Source organism: Phyllobates terribilis, unplaced genomic scaffold (genome assembly GCF_046119375.1).
Source record: "Phyllobates terribilis strain yellow unplaced genomic scaffold, ASM4611937v1 Scaffold_5__5_contigs__length_657084704, whole genome shotgun sequence".
NCBI lineage: Eukaryota > Metazoa > Chordata > Amphibia > Anura > Dendrobatidae > Phyllobates > Phyllobates terribilis.
The window spans coordinates 483355617-483382816 of NW_027362765.1; the positions used below are offsets into that span (position 1 = coordinate 483355617).

General features: G+C 39.5%; 1 protein-coding gene across 5 annotated transcripts in view; it reads right to left on the minus strand.

Moving 5' to 3' along the window:
• Positions 1 to 5275: 5275 nt before the first annotated feature.
• The window catches only part of PRKG1 (protein kinase cGMP-dependent 1), a 1639061-nt gene continuing 1617136 nt past the window's right edge, over positions 5276 to 27200 (minus strand). For all 5 annotated transcript variants that reach the window (XM_073685491.1, XM_073685493.1, XM_073685488.1 and 2 more), the window contains 4 exons: positions 24811 to 24933; positions 21342 to 21404; positions 17624 to 17690; positions 5276 to 14392 (listed from right to left, as the gene is read on the minus strand). In XM_073685491.1, the coding sequence (XP_073541592.1) occupies positions 14294 to 14392; positions 17624 to 17690; positions 21342 to 21404; positions 24811 to 24933 (352 nt within the window). In that variant the 3' untranslated portion in view covers positions 5276 to 14293. The remainder of the gene's footprint in view (positions 14393 to 17623; positions 17691 to 21341; positions 21405 to 24810; positions 24934 to 27200) is intronic.

A 27200-nucleotide genomic window follows, 5' to 3' on the forward strand; every position in this document is an offset into this window, starting at 1 on the left:
CAGGCACTCAGCAATACGGCTGCAGGTAAAATACAGAGCAAATCAAGAACAATTCATTATATGAAGAATATTATTCATCTACATCAAAAGAGTGCAACTGGTCAACGACCATTTGAGGACAGACGTGTTCAGACAAAGTCACTTTTTTGTTTTTTGTTTTTATTTTTTTGAAGAATACGGTGTCAGAGAAGACCTAAGGAAAATATACCCATAAATATACAAAATAATTGACCATTTAAAAAGAGCAGAAAGTTGAATAAATAGGCAACGTCCAATAGAACCTTTCTGACTGAAAGGATCCAAAGCTTTGATGCACACTCGGCCTTCATAGTCATGACTGTGCATTGCAAAAAAAGAGCAAAAATTCACACTCAGTTCTGCTTTCTACTTGTATTGACAGCTTGTGTCAAAATGGATTGCATATAGAAGAACTCATAGACAGCAGAGGCTCTGCTTTGCTAAGGGCTGTGGAAGGCTGTTTGATGAACTGTAATTTGGTTAACAGAGACATTCACTTCAATAGTATACCAGATTTGCATTTTGGTGGCTTGTAAAAATTTATGGCAAACTCCATTCCAAAACTTTGCTCCATTTTAATTATGTAATGACGTTATCACATACAGAACTATTTATCAAACACTTTTGGAGCCTCACAAGTTGGGCCAGGAGGACATCTTGGCAAAGTTGGAGATAATGGGAACAAACGATGATATAATGAGTTGACACAAGCACAAAAACCCCAACAGAAGAGCACTATGGGTGTCCACTGGTTTTTGGGAACTTTCTATTTCTAGTAGATATTGAGGAAGTAGCATTTGAGATGGTTACTTTTCGGAAGGGTTGAGGAAACCTGTGTAGCAAGGTTCTAATACACGCATTAGTGGGGGTTTTCTTCGTTTTCAGTGGCATAGGATAACAAATATGTAACTTACATACTTTTTGTCCCTACGCATTTCCTTATTACACATACCTACAAATCTATTTATTACGAGTGTTATTGTACTCAGTCTAGAAGAACAAAAGATTGGAGGCTTAAGTGTCTACCAGCCCGCATAATGATGGATAATAGGTTATTATTGCAATTAGGTTCCTAGATATTAAATAACATTTAAAGGGCATGTCTAGTTTATAAAACCCAGTAAGTGGAGATTGGAGAGTAGTTACACAGAATATCTCCTGCTCTGGAGAACCTGTCCTATCCTGTATTACACAAATAACCTGATTCAAAATGGACCCTGTGTAATATTTTATTTGCTTTGTGGTGGTGCTGCAGGGAAAATAAAGGGAATTTGGCATCAGGTTTCTAGACCCCAAACTATCAACATCTTTGTAAAGTCCCTGAAATGTTGAGGTAAGGTACTGATGACTTTGTGGGAGACATTGACTATCGATCTGCGCATGGAATGACGGCTCTTGCTTGAGATCTCTGGCAGGAGAGCAGGTCACAAAGACAACAGGAGGCCGGCGTTGTGTGTGGAAAGAGGAAGAAAGGCCAAAGAGCTGGAAGTGTAGGCCAAACCCCCTGCTCTTGCATCTCAGTTGCATAAAAATTTGCTGATGTATTTCTATAAAACAGAGGCAAAGACTTATAAAACAAAGTTATGAGCATGATCATCGTTACAGGGACTTTACATAGATAACCTTCGTTTGGGGTCTAAAATCCTGCTGACATGTTCCCTTTAAACATTCAAGGGGATGCTGAGGTTTAGAAGATTGCTCTCAGTAGGAAAAATAAGATAATCTTGTAGTTATGATTCTTTTTCATGGCTAACAAAAATAAAATAAATGATGTTACAAGGCAAGCTTTCAAGACAACTTAGGCCTCTTCCTCAGGCATGGTGGAATGACCATGCCTGAGGAAGAGACCTAAGTTGTCTCGAAAGCTTGACTTGTAACATCATTTATTTTATTTTTGTTAGCCATTAAAAGGTATGATAACTACAATATTATCTCGTTTTTCCCACTGAGAGCAATATTTTTTCAACTGGCTAGCACGGTACCAAACCCCTATTTTTTCTTTTAGCTAAATGGAGGTTTAGAAGAACATGGCTTCTTTCTTTTAGAAACATACACAAGTATCCTCAACACAGGGACAATTTGTAGTCAGCTCACTGTCAACATTCTAACAAGTAAGAATTGTCCCAATTGGTAAACCAATTTATATTCAAAGGCCTTTCATGAAAAAAACTAAATCTACATTTAGTAGGAGAAAGAAAAGGGTAATATACATTGAAAATCCACCTTTTCCACATGAGAAGATCAAGACTTTCCATAGCATCACATGCTTTGAATATAAAGCATATAACTTATGGGTTCACTAATTGATGGGGGGATTGGAGAACACTGCCGATTCTAGCTTTGTAAGCTGTTGATTATAGTGGGTAAGATGATGGACCAGGGTTCCCAACATGAATTTTTTTTTTAGATCACAACCAATCCAAAAAATGACGGACAGAAAACATTAGTCACAGATAAATTGTAAAACTATCATAACTTAATAAACAGATATGAACTCAGTACCAGGATTTACTATGAGTACTGAATGGTGATCATTGCATTAATGACTTGCTTAAGTATTACTAACCTTAAAAAATACATAGACGCATCCAATTTATTTATTTTTGGGGAATACTAGAAAAAAGTCCCATATTTTTGCATTTTCTATTGTCTTCTCCTGATCTGAGAATAGCTATCTGCATTTTTCCATAAACAGCACCTAGTCTGTACATGGGCTATGTATGCCAGACTCGGCACTGTTTTGGGGGAAAAAAATGGATACTTTTTCCAAACGTTGTAATTTTTTTTACTGATTTATATCAATACACTTCAATTCTAGATTCTAAATAAAAGCATTGAACATGATTATGTAATAATAAAGAAGACAACAAATGTAGAACAGGATGGAGTAAAGGTGTTTTTCATGAATTGAGCTTCTCACCCCATCGACCAACGTTTGGTTAAACAGTTAAAATGCGCTTATACTCTCCCCTGGTCCAACGATGCTTCTTCCATTCTGCTCTGGTGCTTGCAGTGGTCATGTTATGACTACACATCACCACTGCAGCCAATGACTGAGCGTAGTGTCTTGTGCTGTCTACATTGGCAGAAACACTGAGCTCAGTATTGCAGGAGTGATGTGCACTGTAGTCGTGATGACATCATTGCTGCAGCCTGTAAACAGTCACTGGGGCCACAGGAGGGAGGCAGCACTGGAGCCGGGAAAGGCAAGTAATAGCTTTTTAGAATTATTTTATCTGAGCATTGGACAATGGGGTTCAAAATGCTAATCCCGGAAAATCCCTTTAGTAGACAATAAAAAAGCAGCAGTATTACCAAGTCCAGTATTTAAAGAGAATCTGTCACTAAGATGTTGCTACTTGAAAGACCCTGATTCCAGCGATGTGTCATTTACTTGGCTGCTTTGTGTAGTTTTTAAAAAATCATAGCAAAAGATTATGACTAGAGGCCTTGTAAACCTGCAGCCATATAGTCCTCCATAGTCATTATCTCTATGACCACGCCCCATCACTGACTGGCAGCTTTCTGCCTATGCACAGTGTACACAGAAAGCAGCCAATCAGTGGTGCTGGTGGGGCTATACAGAGCTCAGAATTTAGAGAACATGTAGATCTTCAGCAGATAAAACAGCTTTTATTCAAAACTGCAGTGCTCAGTAAGTGACACATCAGTGGAATCAGGGTCTCTGCCCATACAGCCTGCTGTTCTACTAATGGATAGCGCAATCCTAGTGACAGATTTCCTCTAATGCATGTGCTTAAAGTTGGCCATACATATGCCATTGTTGTTGACTAGATGATTGTTTGACGTTCAGCTAATTCACCCAGTTGTCCCATAAATATACATGCTTAAAGGGGTTTTTGTATCATCAAAATACAGGAGCACACCACTTCTCTGCTTCCTAACTTCCTGCTTTCTGTGGGACTCTGCACTCCTGATGATTGGCAGTTTGGAGTAGCAGCATGTTCACGCCACTTTTCCAAACTGTGTGCTTTCCCATGCTGCAAGCTTTACCTCTACAGCATCGGAAGAGCACAGTATCACTGAGGCTGGCTTACAAGCTCTATAGCAAAGAGCCTGCAAGTGCTGCGCTCCTTGTGTAGGAGACAGGCCACATCTAATAAACTGCAGCGGTGGCTGATTATACAGGTAATGAACATTAAACTATAACATTAAAAATTCCTTCATTCTTGAGAACAGAGAAGAGTTTTAATATAAGAAGCAATTTGCAAAGTTGCTTGTTTTTACAAGCTCTTAGCAATTTTACTCATTTAAGAAAATGAGACTTCCCCTTTTAACGCATTTTAACATGCATGTTTATTTTAATGGGTAAATGATAAATAGTAACCGCTAAACACATTGTTTCAATGGAAGCACATGCAATGTTTCTTTCCTCTTACATCTGCCATCAGAAAAGCGGGAGGCGGAAGATGGTTGGGAAGCCCTCATACAAATTCAGTGATTCGACAATGTTCTTCTAATGTAAATGGATGGCAGATATAAAATGACTTCTGAATTGTGATTGCTTAAAGGGGTGGTCTAAAGGCAAAGTGATTATCATTGTAAATCCCTATCTATTTAGTGCCATAATCCAAACTATTTTCTAATATACTTGCATTAAAAATTCCCTGTCCATCCCTAACTACACTTTCTAACTGCTTTTCTGTTTTTCCCCCTACTTACTTTTTGATGAGGCTTTGTTTGAGTACCCCCATTGCATGCTGGGATACACAAACAAAGCATTATCAGGGGGCAGTCTCTGCTCCTTCCCTGAAATGAAGCATCATCAGTGACACTCATTTCAGTGGCCGGGCTAGTCCCTGCGTGCTGTGCACTGTGCACGATGACAGTGCTCTTTCTGTTGTAGGCTCTGAACAGTATTAATAATCTAGAAACAGAGTGGTTTCATAATAACCGGCATGCAGAGACGTCACTTGCGGGGTGGGTGCTAGTCTTTGCATGCCGGATATTCTGACAACGCTCTGTAGCTGGCTCTTTACTGCTGATCTGAGCCACCAACAGAGAGTGCACTGTCATTGTGCACATCGTTCAGGGACTAGCCCAAACACTAAAATGAGCTTCACTGATGATGCTTCATTTCAGGGAGGGAGCACTGCCGCAGCCTCTGACCCCTGATATCACTTTGTTTCAGTATCCTAGCATGCACTGGGAGTTCTCAAACAAAACGTCATCAAAAGCAAGAAGGGAAAAAAATAAAATAACAGTTAAATAGTGTAGTTAGGGAAGGATAGGGACTTTTTAATGCAAGTAAATTAGAAAATAGTTTGGATTATGGCACAAAATACATAAAGATTTAGAATGAAAATGACTTTGTCTTGGGACAACCCTTTTAATGCTCATATATGAAATCATACAGATATGGCTACACAGCGGGTGCTTTGCCTCATAGGTGAAATTAACCCATTCCACCACATAACATGTTAGACCTCCTTTAAGTTTTTTTTAATTAGGATAATGTGGGGCAATTGGGATTAGTGGAGCTCCAGGAGGAATATTTTATTTTTTATCAGGAGTTTGCCAACTCTGCCGGGAGGATAGCTCAGATAAGCGAGTCATCATTTCACCCAGCGTATTTACTAGCCTTTTTGCTGGAAACAATGTATTCGAGACTTGGAAGTCTGGTCTAGTATGCTGGAGGACAACAACTTATTTTAGGCGCACCTTAGCAAAACAGTTCTACAGTGTAAAGACTGATAGTATGTCATAGATTAGACCCACACATACATTTATACATTTCACAGAAATGATGCTGCATCCCATTCACAGATACACAGCTCCAGTACATTGAACAGAAGTCATTAAAACAACATCATTTCCGTATTTCATCAATATAGAATAATAAAGGCATAGAAATCGTCAGCAGAAAGAACTGTAAAACAGAGCAAGCTAAGAAAGGACAACGTCTTGAGGTGTGTTTGTCATAGTCATGCAGCATAACATCGAAACGCTTACGTTATTAGAAGATGCCATGAATTTAAGGCACTTGTAACAATGCCGAAATCATCAGGTTTTATGGTTCAGGACTATGGTACAGATGAGGGGACAGGGTACAGTCGCTCACTAATACTGACAAAGTCCACCTGTACCTAATAAAACACTTCACATTACAAATAAGGAAATGATGAAATAATCCAATGAGTTGCTAATAAAAGAACTACAATGCATATCTTATCAAATCGGAACACAAAATGATCAATATTTACACAAATACTGTTTGCATGGAGTCCTATTGTAACAATCAAGCTAATGCGATTTCATGAGCACATCTACACTCCAATCCAGACATGCTTGGGACACATAATGTAGATGAATATCTCACGACCAGAGGATGGTGCTGTATGACAAACCAAATATAAAAAGTAACATTAAACTTGCAAAGTCGTCTACAATAGCACGTAAGTCACAACGGGTTTTTTTTATGTTCTGTGTATCATTTTATATTGCCATTCCAATAGCCCCCACCCCTCCCCGTCTATACAGTTGTACAATGGGTTCTTATACATTCCGAGAGTTTTGAGTTTATGAAACCTTTATAGATGAGAGTGCCAACATGATTAACTCAGTAAACGTTTTACAATGAGGATGAATGATGTATATGATGTTAGTTGACGTCATTTTCTACCTATAACCAGGTAGACCCAATGAAAATATTACTGCCTCTGCCCCTAGAGGGCGCTGCAGAGGAATAAGGAAGCCTCTTGTGTGACATGTATAGAATTGCATGACAGTGTTTATCCTGAAACGTAACATCAAATCTAAGTCTTTAGGCTGTGTCAAAAAGCACGTGAAATATTTTTCTTTTTTTCTTTTCTTTTTTTTTTTTCAAATATTAAAAAATCTACAGTAAAATGTCTTTGGACAAAATACAGTGGGAGGATTTCAAGGGCTTGGTACAATGATGACTAAACCTTGGACTTTTAACAGTCAGGGTTATCATTTTTTCCAGCACTGTTAGCCCAGTAGATAAACAGTAGCTATCCCCTTATATAGAGGTAGTCACAGAGTATATACAGTATATGCCATATCGTTTGTTCAGTTCTTTTTCTCGCCTTCGGTTACGATGTATCACAGCAGAACAATAGTTTGTTCCCGGGACATTAGTCTGATATTTACATTGGACTCTATACAATTAGACAGTGCAGTACAATTATTTCACATCTTATATATATATAACATGCTATAGGTTTATCATTATTCCTGTGCTTCTTGGCTTATTGCTACATATCGACTCTGTTGGGTTATGTAATACTTTGGACAGCCAAGAGCAAAACTGAACTGTTTCATAGATAAAGAAAAGATAGCCTAGATTACATTGCCGGAGTTAGTGTGAAGCTGGCCACACACATCACATAGCTTTTACCAATCTGTCTGCCGATGGCTATTTTTTCTGACGCCCACTCGGTATGGCCGAATGTACATGGCATGTTCTTGTAAAGGGTTATTATTATGTTACTTAAAGCACCACTCCAGGATTTTTTTATTTCAGTCCTGGAGTGGTGCTTCTAATCTAAGGCAGCTGCCCCTAGTCTCATACTTACTCGTCACCATCTCCACCAAATTATGACCTGCCGGATCGCTTCAGTGTTTGCTGGAGCGAGCCTGAGGTCACTTTTCAAAGTCTATGAGAACTTTGTTCTGGCTCTCATAGACTTACATTGAAAGCTTGTGACTGTTACCTCTGACTTTTGCCCAGTCAGAAGCTGCGATCACAAGATGATGCCCCGAAACTGGAGCTGCACCGATAAAAGCTGAAGACACTGGTGGGAAAGTATGAGATTCGGAGCAGGGATCTTAGATTAGAAGCACCACTCCAGTGATGAAAAAATGCTGGAGTGGTTCTTTACTGAATTAACTTGTAAAGTGCTTATAAAAACAAGCAACTTTGCAATTTACTTGTTATAAAAATCTTCTACGTTCTCAAGAAAAGAGGTATTTTTTCTATATTCTTTTGGCTGAATATGCTCAGTGCTTACAAGCTATTTCTAATAGAGCTTGTAAGTGCTGCACTGAAGCTGACCTGTATCGCAATGTTAGCTCACAATCCTGGGCCAGCTTCAGTGACACTGCGTTTCTCCAGTGCTGCCGAAGGAAAAGCTGCCTCTGCTTCCATCTATAGTATGGCAGTACAACAATCCCGCTGGTCCGAACTGTCTATCAAGCAGGAGCAGAGAGGTAGGGAAGCGGTGATCTCATGCTGAAGACGAGACAACCTCCTTAATAGGGAGAGATGAGAAGACTGCTGAAAGACATCTGTGTGAAGAAAAAGGATCAGGTATGTTGAAATCCAACAGCCTGATCATTTTCTCATCTGACATCTATAGTCGGGGTATCGTTGTGAGGTCCCCCTGCACATTAGATAGTAGGCGATCCCACCACAGATTCAATCAATATTAATCTAATAATTATGGTCAGATTTATTTTGTTTTCTTCTGGGGATTTAGTTGGGAATTAATTAATATTGCCTTGCTAAATGTAATATTAGAATTTCTAGTTAAAACAAGTAGTTGTCCTATATCTCTGAAGTGATGAGTTGTGGACATCTCACAGATCGAGTATATACATAGCACCTAGGTAAAGTAATAAGAGCTTATCTAATCCTGACATCATATAAGAGAACCCTTCTTTAGGCCTTGATAAAAAAAAATGGACTCTATACCATAATTGGTGGTTTTAGTCTTTTTGCCATCTCCATATTATATAAACTCATTCCCTTTCATTCGGCTGTAATGTTCTTTAAAAGGAATTTGAGATTAAATGTTGGTGTAATGTTTCCTTTTAATAAAGGATCTCCAGCTTCAATATAATAAAAGATTTGTCAGCTTAAATATAATAATAATGATACCATTATAATAAAGAGCGCAAGATGCTCTTCTTTAGCATATCACTGTCTTGGTTTGGGTCTATGTAGCGTTCCATTGTGTTCCTATATATGTCCCTTATTAGGCTTAAATGGGTTGTCCAGTCTTAAGCTACAAGTCTGCAGGCTCTCAATATATGATGATTCTTCAGTGCCGGGGGCGGGTGGTCATGTGACCGCAAGTATACGATTTGCATACTTCTGGCCACATACCGACTAGACTGTATCTGATCTCACTCAATACACTTGGAATGAGCGAGGCCAGGCACGTCTAGTCAGCATGTGACCGCATGTATACAAATCGCATACTTGTGGAAACCAGCAAAATAGAATCCTCACAAGCACTCAGTGCGAGCGATATGAGGATGCACAAGTCTGCAGTCACATAGAGCTTATGACTGGACAACCCCCCTTTTAAGAACAGCCTGTAAATACTTAAGTGCAAGAAGCTGTTTTCAGTATCGTACGCTTTTACTATCACTTTTACCAAAATCACTTTTTTTTTATCTCTCCTTTAATAGATTCCAGATTAGGGTTTAGGGATTTCAGTTTAGGGCAACACCCATGTTTAAAATATATAAAGTTTGGATACTTTTTTTTAATGTATACCCTCTTTTCAGAAATACTTCGTTTAAACAGGATGTGCCCTGTATGCAGATGTGTCCAGAAATGTATTTAAAGAAACATACAGCATAAACACAACCCAATAGAGATTTTTTTTTTATTTAAATCTGATTACCCCATGTAATTGACCAGGGATTATCTCTGGCCAAGTGGAAAGTTATGAAAAGGCAGGTCTGTATATCTGTACTATACCGACCTATATATGAATTATATCAACATTTATGAATTACTATTGGCCCATTTAAACAAACTAAAAATTGGGGAAAGAGCGTTTGTAAGAATGTTTGTTTCCGACTATCAATCCATCTGAACAGTCCGGTAAACTATCAGCAAACCCCTCATTTTTCGGTTGCGATGACTTTTAAGCAGGTTTAACCCCTTCACCCCTGGGCCATTTATCCATTTTTTGTTTTTGTCTTTTCCTCCCCTTCTTCCAAAAGCCATAACTTTTTTATTTTTGCAGCCATAGAGCCGTATAAGGGCTTGATTTTTCGCGGGATGAGCTGGGCTATGTTCACACATAGCGTTTTTTCAGCGTTTTTTTTTTAATGCGTTTTTTAAGGCAAATTTTTAGCTGTGTTTTACAGCACCTGCAAAGTCTATGAGATTCCAGAAATCTCATGCACACAGCTTGGTTTTTATTTGATCAGTATTTTGTGCCTTGCATGTTTTTTTATAGAATAGAGCATGTTACTTCTTTCAGAGTTTTTCCAGCTTTTTTTGGAACTAATGGATGGTGAAAAAAATGCTGAAAAAACGCACCAAAAAGGCAGGTATCAGGTTTTTCAGCATTTTACAGCATTTTTTTGTGCAAAAACCAGAATGTGATTTTCTTTTTCACTGAACTTTATGTACATGCATAAAAGAGACAAAACAACAGTGAAAAAAAATGAACCAAAAACCAAGCAAAAAAACAAGAAAAATCCTGAACAAACCTCCTGCCAAGAGATCAGGTTTGTGTAAAAAAAACACAATGTGTGAACATAGCCTTGTACTTTTGAATGACACCATTCATTCTGCCACAAAGTGTACTGTAAAACAAGGGAAAACATTCTGAGTGCAGTGAAATTGTAAAAAAAAGTGCAATTCCACAATGTTTTTTGCTTTTTTTAATTTACCATGTTCAATATATGGTAAAACTGACCTGGCAATATGATTCACAAGGAATTTCTGTTTCTGTTCTGTATCTGAATATGATTCCCCATGTCAGTGGTTAAAAAACTTCAGAAATTTGTCAAAAAAAAAATTCTCTTTTGTAGCCATCTTTCGAGACTCGTACCGTTCTCATTTTTCGGAAACCTGGGGCTGGGTGAGGGCTTCTTTTTAGTGCCCTGAGCTGACATTTTTATTGATACCATCGCCCGTTATTGCATTTTATTGCAATGTTGCAGTGACCAAAAAAAATCTAATTCTGCAGTTTTGATTTTTTTTTCTCGTTATGCCGCTTACCGATCAGATTAATTTATTTTATATTTTGATAGATCAGGCGTTTCTGAAAGCGGAAATCCCAAATACATGTAACTTTTATTTTTCTTTAATTATATTGTTGCATTTTTATGGGGCAAAAAGGGGGTGATTTGAACGTTTGTGTTTTTTTATTTTTTAAAACTTTTTTTTTTTTTTTACTTTTTACCTTACTTAATAGTCCCCTTAGGGAACTTGAAGCTGCAATTGTCGGATCGCTTCTGCTATACATAGCAGGGATTGACCCCTGCTATGTATAGCAAAAATCACAATCTCCTATGAACGCTGGCCACGAGGCGACGTTCACAGGAGGATCGTGATGACAGCCACAGGGGTCTTCAGCAGACCCCCCAGCTGTCATGACAACCCATTGGCGCACCACGATCACGTGACAGGGGCGTTGATGGACGGGATCAATGACGCGCTTCCTGTCTGGGCATGATAAATGCCGCTGTCAATGATTGACATCTGCATTTAACTGGTTCTTGGATCCACCCTCGGCTGTTTGAGAGAATTGATGGCTGATTAAATGTACATCATCGGTCGGGAATGGGTAAAAAATCATCGTCGGCAGCACATCGTCCTGTGTAAGCCTGTGGTGTGTTGTTGAAAGCATGGGCACGAATAATCATATAGACGATCGTTCTGCCTATATAGAATGTTCATCATTCTGTCTAACAAGGACAGTAAATGACATGGATTGTGCCATGGAAGCCCAGCAGAAGTTCTCTATGAAGATGTAGAGATACCTACAAAGTAGGGTCATAGAGGAAGGTATAAAAGACACCTAGCCTCCTATGTGACAAATACAGATTCCATTTGATCTATTCTATGAAGCTCAGATCATCAGGCGACGTAACGATAGCACCTCTTTACAGGCACTCCTTCCAATATCGTCATTCTAGACGCCACCATCTCCCGTTATGCCCAGTGACCATTGATTAGCCTTGGATCTCTATATTACTAGGAATGTATGAATGACTATTCGAGTTATTCAGTATATAAATGACCCCAATGGTTGCCAGGAATGTGTATACTTTGTCCCTAATCACAGTCGACTTCCAATCGAGAACCTAGAACCTCTATCATGATTACATTCAATGTGGTAGATGAAGATGGATGAATGAACACGATGCCTTCCATGATCATTTTCAACAGCATATGCAACAATTGTGCTTTTTTATTAATAGAATTGTTAAAAATCTAACAAAAGAGAGGTTAACATTCAGTCTGGTCATGAACACAAGTAGAAAAAAAAAATACACAGCTTTGAGAATTGGATTGACATGAACATAAAATGACCAAATGATTGTGGTCCTCACAATGAGTGCGAAAAAATAACAAATGTCCGATTCAGCACTTTACTGGGGAACTTTTGTATTATACACATTATTATGATCTAGCTACTGCTTACACTCACTGGTGGTAGCTGGAACCAACAGTTGCGGGAATAAAGCCATTTATCCACTAGAAATATATGATATCTTGAAGGACATGAAATTCATGGACATTTATTTAACATAAACGCATGTATTTTGGGATAAAAATAATTGTTGCAATCAGGTTTCATTAGAAATGTTTGCACCCTTTGCTTTCTAAAGCCTATATTTTGCTAGGGATAGAATGAGCTAACTAAGAATCCATCAGTGAGCTCATTCCGAAAAGAGTCCCTATATCTTGTATCTGTCTTTTACCAAAATCCTTTGTGCAGATTTATTACCATCGGATCCTCCTAGCTGATTTAAGTTCATAAGGAGCTCAAGAAAAGGACTATTAAAGAGTTAAGGTCCATTTACACGGACCGACCATCGGCACAGTACAACTGCTGATGGGTTAACTTTTACCGCTCAGTTGCCCCTTTACACAGGCAGACCAAAGCAAAGGATGCACAGTGAGTGATCTATACTAGATCTATACTAGATCGCTCAGTGTGCATAGGCCCCATAGTTCTCAGCCGTGCGAGTCCTATTTACACGGGATGCAGGGCCGAAAATGTTGATCTTTTCTGCTGCACAAATGATCAGTTCACCAGATGAATTAGCATTTTGCTCCTTCATCAAGTGATAGCCTGTTTAAACAGCAAGATAATCGTGAAACGTGCATTTTTAACAACGTTCGTTCACAATTATCTTGCAGTGTTAATGACCCTTTAGAAACTCACTCACTGTCAGCTACTAAGTGAACTCATTCTGCAGCCAGCAATGTACAGGAAAACCAAAAAAGCCTTTAAAAGCCAAACGGTGCAACATTTTTAATGAGACCCAATTGCAAAAATAATTTTTATCCTCAGATACATACATTTAAGTAAAAAAAAAAAAAAAAGTCCCCAAACTTGTCCATATCCTTTAAAGATATCAGCTGCTCTCGCTAAGTTTAAAGGGATAATAAACAATAGGGCGCATTGTGATATTCCTGCAGGGTATTTTGTGCTCCCTTCAACAGGGTAATGTACCGTCCCCTCAAGATCTTATAGTACTATCAGTAATCAGCGGCCACCTTTAACCCTTTGTATAAAGCGGAGCCCCGGGGTCTCCCAACCTGTTAGTTAAATGCTATAGGGCACCAGGGACTACTTCTCTATGCTGCGTACTCTTGGATATTAGTTCAGCCTTTGTATTGGGTACCATATATTTGCATTGGCAATAGGGAACACTTCAATTAAAGGAAGGAGAGTATTTTTCAGCAGGACACAGCTGGGCTAAAGCATTAATAAATATTTCCCATATTTATCTACTCTGACCTGCAGTAAGTCATCATTTATGCACTTTAAAAGAGAAACATGCATATTTCACCCTACCGCCGCTGCTGACCTACTGATCCCATCAACCCCAGCCAGCCAGATGATGGTGAGAGTAGTAGTAACAGCAGAGGGAGGGGGTTATACCGCACATCCCTCCTAGAAAGAGTCAGGACAACTGTACCGAAATAAATTATTCCTTCCTATGGATCAAACTAGCTACAAAATATGTACAGTTTTAATACATTTTACACTATACTGTTCAAAAGGTAAATTGTGAACTCTGCAATAATAGAAAGCATATATTTTTGAATGAGGCTTTGCTTCAGGACCACCATGTCGACTGCTATATTAAAGGGGGGAAACAAAAAAAAATATATATTATGTTAAAGAGGGTTATTGTGAACTAAGCAATAAGTCCTAATGCCACTGTAGTTACTATAGCAGCATCAATCAAGGCATCATGGTGACCCCGAGCATTAATCTTCCCCCAGTTCTTTCTTTTGTTCTCTTGGCAGCCATGTTTCAGGAAAGCTGTCTTCAGCAAGGCAGAAGCAGGTAAGAAAAATGCATTAAAAGTCAATGTCCCATCCTGAGTTGTCATCAGGTGGAGGATCATCATTGTCTTCTGGAAAACTGTCAAAATTGCTTGTGTCTGTTGGGGATGCAACCTGCAAAAGAAGAAACGGAGATACAAAATCAGGGTCCCCACCTACTATGTGCTATACATAATACTGGTGTCTATGTATGTAACAGAAGGAGGATTGGGGTCCCTAGCTTTGTGTCCCTTATAGTAAAGGGGTGATTCATCAAAGCTTTTTTGCCAGATTTCTGGAGAAAAAAAACTTCGAAATGTCGTCATTTTTTGCTCAACGCAAGGTTTCGCAAGAAGTCATGCAACTTCTGGAGTTTTCATGTCATTCTTGCCCCGCCTCCCACAAAGTGGGTGAGGCTGGGGTGGGACAGGTCTTTTTCATTAAATTCATGATGGGTGGTGTCGTTTGCTACTCCACAAATCTTACTCCAACAGAGGCTGGAGTAAGATTTGTGGCAAGGAACACATAGCGGCGCACACCACTACGCGCCTCACCTGTTTCATTAAGAGGTGTGAGCCTTTTAATGAATCAGAAGCATCAGCTCTAAAACATCTCCTCATCAAGAACAATGAGAGAATCGCCGGTCTTGTCGAAATGCCCCTTAAGTTTCTATGATACCAGATAAGAAGATTGGCTACGTTGTCAGCAAATGCAAAGTTATTCATTTATTACATCTAAATACACAATGTGGACAAAAGAATTGGGACACCTGCACATTACACCTACATAAGATATCAGCATCAATGTGGAGCTTCCACCCTTTTGGAAAGATTTTGTAGTGTTTGTGGGAATTTTTGCAAATTTACCCAGAAGAGCATTTGTGAGATCAGACTCTGATACTGAATGAGAGGGCCGGCTCACAATCTATGTTCTAGTCCATCTCAAAGATCTTCGATGGTATTTCGGTCAGGACTTTGTGCGACCAGTCATGTTCTCGCACATCCAACTCTCCCAACTAAGCCTTTATAGACCCTGCTTTGTGCACTGTGGCACAGTCATGAGGAACAGGAAAAGGACCATCCCCAAACTGTTCCCACACATTGGAAGCTACAATGTCCAAAAATATTTTTCTTACTGGAACTAAGGGGCATAGGCCAACCTTGAAATATAACCCCACAGCATTATCCCACCTCCACCAATCTTTACAGGCAGTAAAATGCAGGCGGGCAAGTAATATTATATTGGCATTTGCCAAACACAAACTCATCCATCAGATCACTCCACAGAAAATGTTTCCAATGATCTAGAGTCCAGTAGCAGTGTGCCTTACATTACTTCATCTAACACTTGGCACTGTGCTTGGTGATGTAAGGCTTGTATGCACCAATGGAAACCCATGAAATGAAGCTCCCAGGGCACAGTTTTTGTGCTGATATTAATGTCAGAGGAGGTTTGGACTCAGCAGTTATGGAGCCAGCAGAACGATGGTGACCTTTATGCAATCTGCTCCTCAGCACTTTGTGCTCTGTAACTTTATGTGGTCCCCACTAGTGATAAGCAAGCGTGCTCATGTAACCCTTTCACCGAGCATGCTCAGGAGCTTACTAAGTATCTTCAGCGTGCTCGTATATTATGTTCGAGTCCCTCCGTCTGCATGATTAACAGCTGTAAGACATCCTCAACACATGCAGGGATTTGCCTGTTTGTTAGGTAACCCTCACATGTGTTGAGGATGTCTTACAGCTGTAAATCATGCAGACGCAGGGACTCGAACATAATATACGAGCACGCCGAAGCTACTCTGTAAGCACCCGAGCATGCTCGGTGAAAGGGTTAAATGAGCACACTCGCTTATCACTAGTCCCCACTTAATGGAGGAGTTGCTGTGGTTCCTCTTCTACTTTTTAATAATATCCTTCATAGATGATTGGTGACTTGCAGTGGTGGCATCATCCTATTACAGGACCACACTGATATCTCTGAGCTCTTTAGTATGAGCCTTTCTTTCACAAATGTTAGTAAAGGCCGATGGTGAGGGTTGGACTTAATACATCTGTGAAGAGACGAGCGGATCTGGCAAAGTTCAAATTCGCAAGATTGTGGATTTTCCTGGGAAATTTGATTCGCTGCCAGTGAATTAAATGTCCTCTATAATGACCCAAGACCATAATAAACGTAATATTTAAAAAAAAAAAACATTTACTCACCTTACTGCTCACCTCTGCTGCCCCTTTTCTCCTCACCATCTCCATCCGGGACTCATCATATTTTCTAATCAGCACAGAAATCACAGGCCTCTTCAAGCTAAACTGAGATTTACGGCTCTGATGAGGCCCAGGACGGTTCTGCACATAGGCCCATAAGATCACGGCGCGCGTCGTGACATTGTGATCTTACGTGCACATGCACAAAACTGCAGTGGTGATAAAAGGATCCGATAGGGGGCGATATGGCCAGAAAAGTGAGCAGCAAGGTGAATAAAACTGTTTTTATTATTTTTTAACCTTTTAATGGTCCCCATTTTGATGAATCCACACAGAAGTGTGAATGTAGATTTTGGTAAAATTTGGGTACAATTTAATTCCTCTCGGATAAATCACTCATCTCTACACTTGTGCCAGTAGGACTGAAGGAAAATCCTGAATTAAATGGCTAAGAAATGTATCCCAATGTGGATGTTCTGATAATATGGGTTTCAATCAGGGTACATTCATACAGAACGAGGCCCCACCGAGAATGATAATCTTTTGCGATGCACAAAACATCATTTCAAGCAATGATCGAGTGTTTTGCTCATTCACCAGGTGATCGGCCGCCTCTTTACACGACAAGATAAAAATGAAATGAGTGTTTTTAACAACAAATTATCCTGCAATGTAAATGCACCATTGGACTAATACTGTAACTAGAAGCCAGGTACTATTCAAGTGATGGAGTTTACAGATTAGTATTATTCTGTATTGTAAAACATTAATAATTATTTTATTGTCTTTGTTTCTGCAGTCTGATCCATCAGGTGAGAAAAACGAAGCCTCAATGATGTCTACAACATGTAGCCCATCCCTGATAGACTCCCATTCATTCTATCATTGTACAATGGACGTTTCAGGAACGAATACAAAGAGCACCAAACTTTGCTTCTATATGCTTTAATACGACTGAGACCCAAAGTTAACACAAAGCCTTTATTTCTCCATCTGTGGATGTTCTACTCATTGTGTACACCAATCATTGACAAATAGCCACCATGGACTATGTAGCTTTCTGTAATATTCATAACTCTCCTTCATGCTTAAAATTACAATGTAGTGAAGCCTACAGATAGATCTGCTGCCTGGGGGTGTCAGGAGCTGGTCAGATACTTACACTTGGGATTATAGGAGGTGTGAGAGTACCTTTTCTTAAACCTTCCCAATTAAAGCCTTCAAACCATCTAAAAGACACAATAAAATAGAAAAAATAATTGTAAGCAGTGGAATAAATAAATAAAATAAACAATTTATGGCTTATAAGGAGAGGCCAAAGTACAAGGCATCTAAGAAAAATTGAAAATCCATCATAGAATAATTTGATGTAGATAAAGGATCAGTCTTCTTATCAAGGAGGTCTTTTAGAGAGTTTTTATATGTTTATGACTGATAAATATGCTTAGAACCCTTTTTTTTTCTAGTCATGGATGTTTAAAGCACCACTCCAGTCTTTTTTTTATTCCTGCACTGGAGTGGTGCTACTAATCTAAGCTCCATATCCCTAGTCATATACTTACCAGCTGCAATCTTCAGCTACTCCTAGCGCCACTCATGTAAGTCTAAGGCCACGGCCCCACTATCAGTATTTGATCAGTATTTTTTCTCAGGAGTGGGAGCCAAAACCAGGAGTGGGTGATAAATGCAGAATTGGTGACTTGTTTCTATTATACCTTTTCTCTGATTGTTCCTCACCTGGTTTTGGCTCCCACTCCTGACAAAAAATACTGACCAGATACTGATAGTGGGGCCATGGCCTAAAGTAGTTTATGACCTGCCAGATAGCTCCAGAAGTCACAACTCAATGTAAGTCTATGAGAGCCAGAATAAGGCCAGAACAAGGCTCTGATAGACTTACAATGAAAGCTTGTGACCATTACCTCTGGCTTCCGGTCAGTCAGAAGTTGCGGTTGCAAGATGGCGGCGTGGGACAGGAGCGACGCCGAGAACAGCTGTAGACAGCGGCTGGTAAATATAAGACTAAAAAGGCAGGATTAGTGCTTTAAAGTAATAAACAGAGGCATAATTAGCCTCATAGATCCAATCCAGGCCACATTAGAAGAGAGCGCAGGCCAATTCAGATGCAATGTCTGCATCATTTGGATGTCACTGGACTACTGAAGCCTTTAATTGGCTGCAGTGGTCAAGTGACTAGAAGAGCGCATTATTGGATGTTTCTCTGATGATGACTCTTGTAGTCACATTATCTATCATTTTCCTCATTGTCTGTTTGCACATTAACACTTCCACAGAAAAGAATGCTGCGATGGTCATGAATGTACTCTTTTGCTTTATTCACACATTGGAAATTAGGACCATTATTCTCAAGATCCTTGAAGTTTGAATGGTCGGACCCAGTGACCTATCTAGGGAAGGGAAGGCGGGACATTTGCCCCAGCTACAACTGAAATGGGGGTGCCGTAGAACTGCCTGATGCAGTGGACCGAGGTGTCTTTCAGACGGCAGCATTTTGTCCCCCCGGAGTGGGATTTGGCTGCCTTCTAAGTCAGCTGTCAAGCTGATAGCCAGCTCAGAGAAGGTTTAAAACGTCACCTCCCAGCATTCAATTGTACTTCCATTTTTCAGGTGCGAGTACAATTGAAGACCTGACTGCCATCACTTCCGGGTTAGGGCAACATTAGCAGTTAGATCTGTTTATCATATCACACTGCTAGAATCACTCCTGTGCCACAGAAGACATGACTGGCAGCCGGGTAACTTTGACAAGAGATAGTATGGGCAAAGAATATGTGAAGAGGAAATATGGGAGGGAGATGTGTGAGGAGACAGTATGAGCAGAGGAGTACTGTGTAGGGAGACAGTATGTGTAGGGGAGAAATATATGAGGGATCAGTGGGGGGAAGGGAAATGTGTGAGGGGTCAGTGGGGAGGAGTGTCAGAAAACAATATGAGGAGGGGGAATGTGTGAGGAGACAGTATGGATGGGGGATGTGTGATGAGACTGTATGGGCACGGGGAAAATGTATGAGGAGACAATATGGGCAGAGAGGGAAAGAAATAAGTGAGGAGATAGTATGGGTAACGGGGAATGTGGGAAGACAGTGTATTGGCGTGGGTGAGAGAAATGTCAATAATGAGGGTAAGGAAGGGGGAATATGTGAGACAATTGTAATGGGGGAGAAAAGTGTGAGGGGGTGCAATATAGAGCCTAGTTAGTATGGGGGGCAGTATAGAGATGGAACAGCATGGGGGACAGTGTGAGCATACGGTATGGAGGGGACAGCATGCAGATGGGGGAGAGTGTGAGAGGGCACTGTATAGAGACTGGGCAGCATGGGGGGACATAGTGTGAGGGGCCAGTGTGAAGACAAGGACCAATATAGAAAGGAGAGGACAGTGTAAAGACCATGTACAATAATAGGGGCAGTGTGAGAGTCATATTTTATGCAGGAAGCATAGTGAAGCTCAAATATTCAGGTGCACAGCATAGTAAAGATATTTTTATTCAGTAGCATTATAATGACACTGTTATTTTTAAGGACACCATGTTGGGATTTGCTGCAGAAGGACAGATGAGATGAAACTCTGTGCAGAGACAAGTTGTGGATGTAAAAAGTCATCATGGGGTTTGGACAAGGTTCTGGTGATATATTTCTATACTGATGGTGGTCGTGATATTGCATTCCTGCACTAATGTTGGTTCTGGTGCTGTATTCTTGTACTGATAGTGTGGTTCTGGTGATGTATTCCTGTATCGTTGGTGTTTTTGGTAATGTTTTCCTGTACTGTTGGTGGTTCTGGTAATTTATTTCTGTACTGTTGGTTGCGCTGGTGCATTATTCATTCACTTTTAATGGGTCTGATCCTGCACACATGTAACAATCCATAACTTGTCAGATAACATGATACATGGCTACGTTAATAAAGTATTGTCCCATCTGGCAAGTTAAGAATTACTACATCTGTATTTATGTTAGTAGAATTAAATATAAAATTAAACACTGTTATGTGCCAAATCCGAATAGTGGTATAGTATAGTCACTGTCAAGATTTGCTGCTGTTCACAGTTCCAGCGGTCATCACATGACTAGACCACTCATATGCAATTTTCATACTTATGGTTATGTGCCGACTGGCTTCTCTTCCTTCTTCTTTCAGTGGAGCAATAGTATTTCACTTAACATTGAGAGAATTAGGAAGAGAAACTAGTCGGAATGCGACTGTATTTTGGAGGGGGCGCCAAACTAAATTTTTGCCCCAGGTGCAGGAAAATTTAGATTCATCCATTGATAGGTGGTAAATATTGTTTATGGAACAACCTCTTTGAGAATAAACAAAGTATATAAAATGGTCACAACGGACATAAACAGGTAAAAATATAACTTTAGTTATGGGAAAATAATCTCTATTTCTGTATTTTAGTATCAAAGGAAAAACCCAGACTGATCCCATAGTTATCAATGGGGGTCCTCTGCTTGCATTCACATTAGTAATGCTATGGATCTGCTTTGGACATGAATTCCTTTTGGGTTTTTCTAAAAATGAAACAGACAAATGGAATGTTACAACGGCAATGTGAACATAACCTTAAAAGGATATGTAAGATTCCTAAAAACAGAAATCTATGTAGAACACAAGGGGTTTCAATAAGAAACTTTCTTTCATAAAATCAGTCAAATAAAACTTTAACTTTATTGCGACATTGGTTTTAATTTTACTAAAGCAGATAATTTATTACTAGGGAGAAACAGCATCTGCCATTTAGCAAAAGGCTGTAATACAGTGATATGACATAATATGATCTTGAGTCAGACTTATTCACTATATAACAGTGTACCTAAGAACAAGTATGGTTTGTGTCATTATCGGTCACTTACTTGTGCTTTTGGATATCTTTGACTCCATTTTTCAAGTTTCCTAACCTTTCTGACGGATTGTCCCTATTAAGAAAACGATTGTAAAAGAGAAACCCAAATTAATGGAAATATATAAGTTCAATTGTTCAAATATTGTACATCTAAAAGTTTGATTCGATAGGTCTGTAATTCATAGGCTGATGATAGTATTGATGTTGCTGTAACACCTTAGTGCCAGAAGAGGGCAGCACACTCCAGAAAAAAAGATTAAACCTAAACTTTCTAGGAAATCCAGTCAAGAATTACCTAAACTCATCATTTATTTGCTAAAAACCTAAACTATTTAGCACTACATATATGATATCTAAGTACCCAATGTTATTTATATGCACTATTGCATTTGTTTTTACTTATTTATTTACAGCAGGGTATATAGTTATTTTCTATGTCTATCATTTATAACGAATACTGAATGCCAATATGTAGGAAGTGAAGAACTAATATGCTTCCATGTTCTTTGAATTCTTTTTTACGTGTTTTCTGCTGGTGATCGCACCAAAATATGCAATAGTAATCTGCTCCATATAAATTGCATGTTTGCTGTGTTCTATTTTTTTTTCTGCGTTTTCTCTTTTTCGTGTTTTTGCACAAATGTGATGCAGCATTTTTTAATACTTTTTATTTTAGTACAGAGTTGCATAAACTCCACACCTAAAAATGAAGTAGCAATCTTCCAGGCAGGCTTCCCATTGAAGTCTATGCAGAGAAAACGCACCAAAAAAAAGCACTGTTAATGTCTTTAAACTTACAGTGGACCCATGTTTTCCTGAAATCATGTCCGTTTTGCCTAAACTGTTAAATGCAGCAAATATTCTGCACACAAAAAAAACCCCGCAGCCTTCATGCTATGTTGGAACAAGGTCTTATTGGTGACATTTTGTGGCTGGGTTAAAAATATCTGTCTCCATTTCCTTCTCAGACTCATGATCAAAAAAAGGGGAATAAATCCTGCAGCCTTTTACGTATAGAATCCGATAAACAATGGTATCATATACCCCTGGAAGAAGCGGATGTGAAACACGTGTTGTGGTCTGTACTACACTTCCCAGACTGCTCCGACTTTGTACCAACTATTGGCTTAAGCTCTTGTTTCCTCACTTGAGGTATTACTGGTCTATTTGTTATGCTTATTATATTATATGTATTCATTACTATTGGGCATCATTGGCGTGCATCTGTTTACCCATATCTACCTTAAGTTGTTCTCTTCAACATTTCTGCCACTCATTTATTATTGATACTTAACCCAAAAAAATTAACTGGAGTATAAGTTGATATACATGCAAAACAGGAGCATAATGTCATGCAAGGTGTGGGAAAGACTTAGTGCAATACAAAGGGAAGAGGGAAAGAGAGCCCAGACTCTAGGTAAAGGGGGGAAAGGGGAGACCTTCTAAGTTAATATAGCGTCACCTTGTCTCCCCTAACGTCCCTATATTGGCTCTTCACCAATCGCCGCACGCGTACCTCACCCTGTCTTTCCCTGGGGTTTGGCTCAAGCTAGGGAAGGGAGGAGATGAGCACTAGTCAGTCTCCAATAAACACTATAGGCAACAAGGAAGAACAAACAGGGGAAAAATGCTTAGCTTTAGATGACTCCAGACAAATGCACACACATGTCCTCAAGCTCCAGAGAGGACAAAGTACTGATCTTGCTAAACCTTCACAAGGAATAATGAATATTGCCGGCACCTCTCTCTAGAACACACCAGATATTTATACACCCAGGTCAGGGAGTTAATTAGCCAGAAGGAAGTAGCTGCTGGGTCCTAGAGACAGCCTCTAAGAAGATGTCTGCAATGCAAAATGTAGAGATCTCCTGCAACCAACTGAAGGGTGGCTGTCTGTCACTTCTGAAACACCAGTCACACATATTCACACTGACCATTAACCAGACAAAACCCAAGACTGAAAAAAAAATGAACATATGCCCTGCTGTAAGAAAATAAGTAAAAGCAATAGTGCATATAAATAACATAGGGTACTTAGAAAACACTGTTTTTGATCAAAAAAAGCGTAAAAGCCATCCCATCAGCATCAAGGTATACCAAAATCGGGATAGTCCTGCAGGTAAGGATGTGGCCTCCTTTTCTTTGAGCTGGGCATTACGTTTATATACAGTAGCTTCCCATTGTTGGATATCCATATTCAAGACCCGGTCCTGCTTGGCCCTTATTACCGTTGATGTCATTATGACACATGGTGAGGCTTTAATACTAGAGGTTAGGACCATCCCGATTTGGGTACACCTTGATGCTGGTGGGATGGCTTTTACGCTTTTTTTTTTAATCAAAAATGATGTTTGCAAAATACCCTATGTTATTTATATGTAGTATTGCTTTTACTTAGTTACTTGCAGCAGGGTATTTATTCATTTTGTTTCTGTCTTAAGTTTTGTCTGTTAATATTGATATCTTGATATTTCTCCATCTGTGATTGTACATTTATACTTGTATGTACTCTAGAACCCCTTTTGTCTTATGTGTGAAATTATATTGATTTTATTAGTAATTGCCTTGCTGTTTCCTTGTTTCACACTTCCAATTTTATCTTATTTACTTGATTATGTCAGATTAACATTAACGATTATTGTTATGATTTGAATCTTTTTGCTTCGGTTGTTTATTTAATTTTATATTTGTTGGAAGTATCTTTCTTATTTGCTGGCCGTTTCTAAGTATTTTCAGTAGTATTAACAGGTAACCCCTTTAGGGCAGGGGCAGACGGCCGTAGATGCTCTCATCCGAGAGAATGTGACCGATTATACAAATGACAGACTGATCATACTGTGATCAGAGTGTCAGCTTAATGTGATCCAATTCTCTCTGATGATGAGAAAAAATGTCTCCATCTTCTCCATTCTGTCAGTGCGCAGAAATCAGACTGCACTCAATTGATTGTTCGGATGACAGCTATCTCTTCAGACTTTCCGAGAGTTCCTTTATTCTCTTTAAGGCCATGGCCCCACTATCAGTATTCGGTCAGTATTTTTTCTCAGGAGTGAGAGCCAAAACCAGGTGAGGAACAATCAGAGGAAAGGTATAATAGAAACAAGTCACCAATTCTGCATTTATCATCCACTCCTGGTTTTGGCTCCCACTCCTGAGAAAAAATACTGACCAAATACTGATAGGGGGACCGTGGCATTAGAGAGTTGCTGTCATAATCTCATGGCTTATCTCCTGGAGAACAAAAGGATTGGCCATTGGAAATCCAATGTGCCAGATCCTTCTCTCCTCCGGCATCATGTGTACGATACACCTGCCAATATCATAAATCTGGGAGACTTTCTGTATATGGACAGCTTTACATATGAAGAGGACGTGGCCTTTCCTGTTTACACTTCCTGAAAAAAAGAACCAACATTTACAAGTAATTTTCTATTCCATGAATTACTTTTCATGGCAGAATAAGCGCTTTTCGTTCTCACCTGCATAGTTTTTTTATTAGATTAGCAGCATTTTTGGTAATCTTCTTTGGAAATTCAATCATGTCGATCCCTCTCAATATGATGTTGTAAGTCTTCATAGGGTCTGGACCTGAGAATGGGGGGCTGGGGTGTAAAAAAAAGAATTGATACAATTAATGCAAATGGAAATCTCATTACTTTTATTTCTTTGAAGAAGCAAATTATGTTTCTTGCTAGAACGTTAATGGAAATTGTATGTCTCTGTTCGCGGGAAAGAAATTTATCTAAGTATATTATTTATACAGGACTAGAGGAATATTGCGTGTTTTACATAATGAGGGCATGATGATTAGAGTTTTATAGGTCGAATTGTATGAATCTTGTTTTGTAAATCCTGAAAAGGTGGGTAATTACCGACCCCCAAAGCTCTGCAATTATTTTGTAGACATCTCTACTTCTTCTATGTCAGAATATGGACTCCACTAGGGTAGTATAAGAGTTATATACAGATATAGTATAAAACACAATTGTCCAGGAGAGAACTCTAAAAAAATTAATTATTAAAGAGGTGGTCTACTTTGGGTAACTCAGTTACAATCAGCAGGCCCATCGGTGGCGGGCTTATCACAGCTGAACCTACTTATTGAAACTCTGTGATCGTAGTTATTATTGAGAAACCACTCAGCCATTGATTACTGGGAATTTGTGCATTACATGTGTACATGTCATGGACCCAGAATTAGAACCCCCTTTTGCAGCTGATTAGAGGACCACCCTTATTACCGCTATGTACTGCCCACTATCGACAAACCAGTTAAAATACACCTATACATATCATGACCTTAAAGGGAACATGTCACCAAGTTTTCCCTATAAAAACTTTGTCCGCCAACTTTTAGACATTATTAATAGCAGTCCTGCAAGTCCATCCTATGAGCCCAGCTGCCATCATACCTAGGAAAATGCCTTTTATAACTGTGCTAGACATCTCTGGTGTGCCCATAATTGTTGCCTCTCCTGCCTTGATTGACGTGGATAATGTCCCCTACGTCATTCACACAGTCTGTTGTATCCGTACACATCATGTTTCCTTTTGCACTAAAGTTGAACTGGTTATGTGGTTGACATAGAAGATGCTAGCCATGTTAAGCAAGGAAGACGAAGCGCAATTATGGGCACAGTACGGAGACGCCCATTGGACCGCTCGGCACCGGTATACGGTATGTGACATATCACATTATACAAAGGCATTTTCTTATGTTGCTGGGAAGCTGAGCTCATACAAAGGATTTGCAGGAGTGATATCCATGATGTCTGGTGTGCCCGCACACATCTTGTTTCCTTCTGCAGAAGAATTGAACAGGCTATGTTGTTGACATAGAAGTTGTCATCAACGTCAATCGAGGAAGGAGAAGTGCAATTATGGCCACAGAGGAGGCACAGTCCGGAGATGTCAACTGGACCACTCGGCGAGATTTGCATGCGGTGTATCAATTCTAAAAAGGCATTTTTCTATGTATGCGGGGAAGCTCGGTTCATATAAAGGATTTGCAGGAGTGATATCCATGATGTCTGGTGTGCCCGCACACATCTTGTTTCCTTCTGCAGGAGAATTGAACAAGCTATGTGGTTGACATAGAAGATGTCATCAACGTCATCAATTGTGGGAATAGAAAAGGCTCCAAGCACAGCCCGGAGATGCCCTCTTGATCACTGGGCAAGATTTGCATATGATGTATTAATTATAAAAGGCATTTTTCTATGTATGCGGGGCAGCGGAGCTCATATGAAGGACTTGCAGCAGTGCTATTAAAGATGTCTAAAAGGTGGAGAACACAAGGATTTAAATGTTTTATTACATAAATAACACTTATCTATCTACAAGAGTACTTCAACTTCTGGAACATAACATCACTGATCCCGACAATGGAGGTCTCAAAGTCCTTTATTAATAGAGCAGCAGTGCATATACGTGACCTCTGCTCTATACACTTTTAAATGTCCACAGCAGTGACAGTGTGAATGTGTGAACTCTGCTCTATACACTTTTAAATGTCCACAGCAGTGACAGTGTGAATGTGTGACCTCTGCTCTAAACACTTTTAAATGTCCACAGCAGTGACAGTGCGAATGTTTGACCTCTGCTCTATACACTTTTATGTGTCCACAGCAGTGACAGTGCGAATGTTTGACCTCTGCTCTATACACTTTTATGTGTCCACAGCAGTGACAGTGTGAATGTGTGACCTCTGCTCTATACACTTTTATGTGTCCACAGTAGTGACAGTGTGAATGTGTGACCTCTGCTCTATACACTTTTATGTGTCCACAGCAGTGACAGTGCGAATGTGTGACCTCTGCTCTATACACTTTTATGTGTCCACAGCAGTGACAGTGCGAATGTGTGACCT